This window comes from Mandrillus leucophaeus, unplaced genomic scaffold (assembly GCF_000951045.1).
Source record: "Mandrillus leucophaeus isolate KB7577 unplaced genomic scaffold, Mleu.le_1.0 Scaffold866, whole genome shotgun sequence".
Classification (NCBI taxonomy): Eukaryota; Metazoa; Chordata; class Mammalia; order Primates; family Cercopithecidae; genus Mandrillus; species Mandrillus leucophaeus.
Genome location: NW_012109430.1, coordinates 265,789 through 269,676, shown reverse-complemented (window position 1 = coordinate 269,676; position 3,888 = coordinate 265,789). Strand labels below are relative to the sequence as shown.

Here is a 3,888-nt window from a genome sequence, read left to right as displayed (position 1 = left end):
AAGCCGAAGCCCCAGAGAGCCCGTACGGATCCGACAAGAAACTGGCCCTCGGGGTTGGCGGCATTTGGTCAGGTGGCCTCCTCCCCCTAGACCCCCTACCGCACCTTGGGTACCAAGCCTTCGCCAAAAAAGGAAAAATAATGAAAGCGAAAGGAAATTTTTAAAGGTTGATACTTCCTCTGTTACTCGTCCTGGGTCTATTGGCAGATTTTTTAAAAAGGATTGCGGGGTCTGTGTGGGGGGTTGTTTTGATTCGCAGGGTTCTTTCAGTAATGTTGTGTATACGTGTGTGATCAGTCTCTTAAATAGGGTTTTGTTCGGTGTTTTGTTTCTGATTTTAAACGTACCATTCGTTAAAATTGGAAGAGAGCGCGCTGTGGCCGGCTGTGTGGTGGACTGCGGAGGAGGAGGGAGATAAGGAGCTGGTGGTCGGGTTGTCTGTGGAGGGAGACACGATGGTGGGAGGCGTGGAGGATTCGTAGCCGGAGCTGGCGGCCGGCGAAGGCTGCGAGCCCTGCGAGGAGGATTCGTGGACCTGCAGGAATAAAGTCGCGTTTTTACGGACATAAAGAGCTAGTGTGGCGGCCGCCTAGAGTGGCGACTGCCGCGAGTGCCCTTCCTCCTGGACCTCTTGGAGCCCCCTGAACACAGGCGAGGCCCGATCAGCGGGACCTTGGGCTTGGTGCCCTTTCACAGGCCTGCAGACACCGTGCTCCCGGGAAAGTCAGCGTCCCCAAGACTCACAAAAGAAAAATAGGTCTCGGAAGTGGGAGCGTGGATTTGAGGCTAGAGACTGCACTTTCTTTCCCTGAACTTTGCTTGCCCGTGTTTAGGTGAGCCGGAGCTCAGGCCTGGGCGCAGGAGTCCAACTCTTGAGTCTCACCGGCCAGCAGCAAGGGCCGCAGTTTCGGCAGCGTCAACCCCCAGCAAAAGCCCTAGCTCCGGGCCAAATTCAGTGGCGGCCTTTGCTCATACTCGCCTCTTTTAACTTTGATTATGAAACCAAGAATTTAAAACGGCCTTGGGCACTCCCATCCCCTTTTCCAGGTCCCGCCCTACCCTCTCTGCCCAGCTCCACTGAGTGGAACCTTTGCCTTCCCGCTTCCTCTGGCTCCCGCCACTGCCTGGCTGCCACTCTCCGCTCGACCCCAAGCCGAGAGCCAAGAGAGCTCCTGCCTCAAAGGGGACGACGAGAGCGCGGCGATTACCTTCATGTGTTTGCGCAGCGAACTGGGATGCGTGTAGGACTTGTCGCACATCTTGCAAAGATAGGGCTTGTCGCTCGTGTGCACGTGCATGTGCTTCTTGCGGTCGCTGCTGTTAGCGAAGCGCCGGTCACAGCCCTCAAACTCGCACTTGAAGGGCTTCTCCCCTGGTGCGAAAGTAGAATGAAAGGGGTCTAATTAGAAAAAAATCCTGCGGCCGTTTTTCAAAAACTAAACAAATGAAATTTAAAAAAAAAAAAAAAAAAAAAAAAAAGCCAGCAGCCCAGGATTAGCGCTTTTTGCAAGTTTAAAAACCCGGAACGTCAATAAATTCTTACATCTGCAGTTGAATTATAAATATTTTAACTCTATTTTAATCCCTAATACAATTAGATCTACATTTTATTTTTAGGTTTAAAAAAAAATAGGAGGAGGAGGAGTCAGTTTTTAGCATCAGGTCTGGAAACTCGTATTACCCAGAGTTATATACACGATTTCGAATTGCTTCCACCTGGCTCCCGATTTCTAGTTTTCACGTTTGCGGCTTATTCTCCTGCCCTATTGCTTTTCTCTCCTCCCCCTGCCCCCTCCCCGACGCTCCGCATCCCCTCGTCGCCTCCTCCAACCCACCCCACTCCCTACATACACTCGCATTTTTTAGCGTAATCTGGGCGGTAGAAAACTCAACGCCGCAAATTCTTCCCTGACTCAGGCGTTAAACCCGAAGTCCCAAGCACGGTTCTCAGACCTCACCCGGGAAAATCAGAATAGGAAAGCAGACCCAATTCCTGGCCTCCTGGGGGCAGGGGGCCCAGAAAGTTTTGCCTGATGCCAGGCTACAACCCTGAGCTCGCGGGAACTTTTTTTTTTTTTTAACTGTTCCGGACCTGTGTCTTAATTATTTTTAAAGGCCAAAACGGCGAATCCGGTGTTTTGAAAACCACCCTCACGGAGTCTAACGGACAAAAAGGTCTTCCTTGCCTTCCTCGGGCTTTCTCCATACCTCAAGCCCACTCTTAAAACTAGTCACTACTAAAACTGAACTCTTCAAATGTGCATAAATCTCCAAAAGTCTCCGTAACCCCAAATTATTTCTTTTCCCCACTCTGTCTCAATTCTTTCTGTCTCTATTTTGTTTCTTTCTACGCCCTTAATCCGGCCTCCTCAATTTCCTCAGCTCATTCCTTTGGCAAAGTCCTCAGTGAAGTGCACGGAGAGAGATGTTGGCAGCAAGCAAGCGTTTAGATTTGTCTGCAGCCTGAGCAGCTGGCGCCTCCGCGGCTGCCCGGAGCCAGCCACTTTCCCCGGCTTCGAAAGCACCAAGGTCTCCGCCAAACCAGGTTTGGCTTCCTGTTCTCCGACCTTTTATGTTTCTCATTTAAAAAAATCTGTCTCCCCAGATCCTTCTCGTCCGCCCTCTGTGTGGTTTTTTTTATATATATATATATATGATTTTTTTTCCCGTAATTTGAAGCCCCAAACTAAAAATCAGCGCACAATTTCCCTGCCTGCCTGCCGGAACCTGACGCCCGGGATCCCACCGAGGCTGCGTTTGTGCGACCTGGCCGCTGACTTTCGGTTTGGGTCCCAGGCCCAAGTGGGAATGGGTAGGGGTCCTGCAGCTGTTTCCGTACCTGTGTGCGTCCTTTTGTGGATCTTTAAGTTCTCGGAGCGCGCGAAGACCTTGCCACAGCCAGGGAAGGGGCAGGGAAAGGGCTTCTCCCCCGTGTGCACGCGGATGTGGTTAACCAGTTTGTATTTGGCTTTGAAGGGCTTGCCCTCGCGCGGACACTCCTCCCAGAAGCAGATGTGATTACTCTGCTCCGGGCCACCTACGTGCTCCACGGTGACGTGCGTGACTAGCTCGTGCATGGTGCTAAAAGTTTTGTTGCACGACTTTTTGGGGTTGGCCAGCTGCTCGGGCTCGATCCACTTGCAGATGAGCTCTTGCTTGATGGGTTGGCGCATGTAGCGGAAGAAGGCGCCAGCGCCGTGATGCGCGGCCATGTTCACGTTCATGGGCCCGTAGCCGTGCAACTGCGGCGCAGCATAGTGCTCGGAACGCGGGCTGGTCACCTGGCCGTACTGCTCCGGTCGCGGGTACATGTCCCCCGAGAAGCCGAGCCTCATCTGCCCGTTGACCACGTTAGGCGACGCGTGGCCGGCAGCCTGCTCGTGAAGCCCGGGGAAGAGGAGGTGGCCCGCGGCGTCCGTGTGGCCGTGTGGGCCCCCGAAGCCCCCGGCCGATGCAGCAAAGAGGCTGTGCTGTGCGCTGGCTGCCGCCGCCGCGTCGCCAAAACCCCGGTTGCGGAACAGAAAGTCCCGCGTGGAGTTGAAGGCTGCGCTGGAATAGGAGCCGACGTGGCCCGGGTGATGGTGATGGCCCAGGGCCGCAGCAGCCGCGTAGCCTGGCGCCTGCGACGTGAAGGCTGTCTGGCCGGCCGAAGCCAGCTCGTGCGAACTAGGGTTGAGCTTGAAGGCGCCCATGCCGTCGGCGAACGGGTTGATGCCCAGGCCCACGTCTCGTTCGGCCACGTCGCCCGCGGAGTGGTGGCGGGACGCGCCAAAGGTGGTCACGCCGATCGCTGGGTACTGGGGGCCGGCGTCCAGGAGCATCGTGGCTGCTCGGGGCGAGCCCCGGCCTCCCCCGCCCCCCCCACCCTCGCCAGCCGAGGAGGGAAAA

General features: G+C 55.1%; 1 protein-coding gene across 1 annotated transcript; it reads right to left on the bottom strand.

The window, feature by feature from the left end:
* Positions 1 to 6: 6 nt before the first annotated feature.
* Positions 7 to 3,888, bottom strand: ZIC1 (Zic family member 1). Its single transcript, XM_011968923.1, has 3 exons — positions 2,840 to 3,888; positions 1,209 to 1,372; positions 7 to 535 (listed from the first exon to the last, which is right to left on the bottom strand). Exons 1-3 carry the CDS (start codon positions 3,819 to 3,821, stop codon positions 338 to 340), a joined length of 1,344 nt encoding a protein of 447 aa, XP_011824313.1. The 5' UTR covers positions 3,822 to 3,888; the 3' UTR covers positions 7 to 337.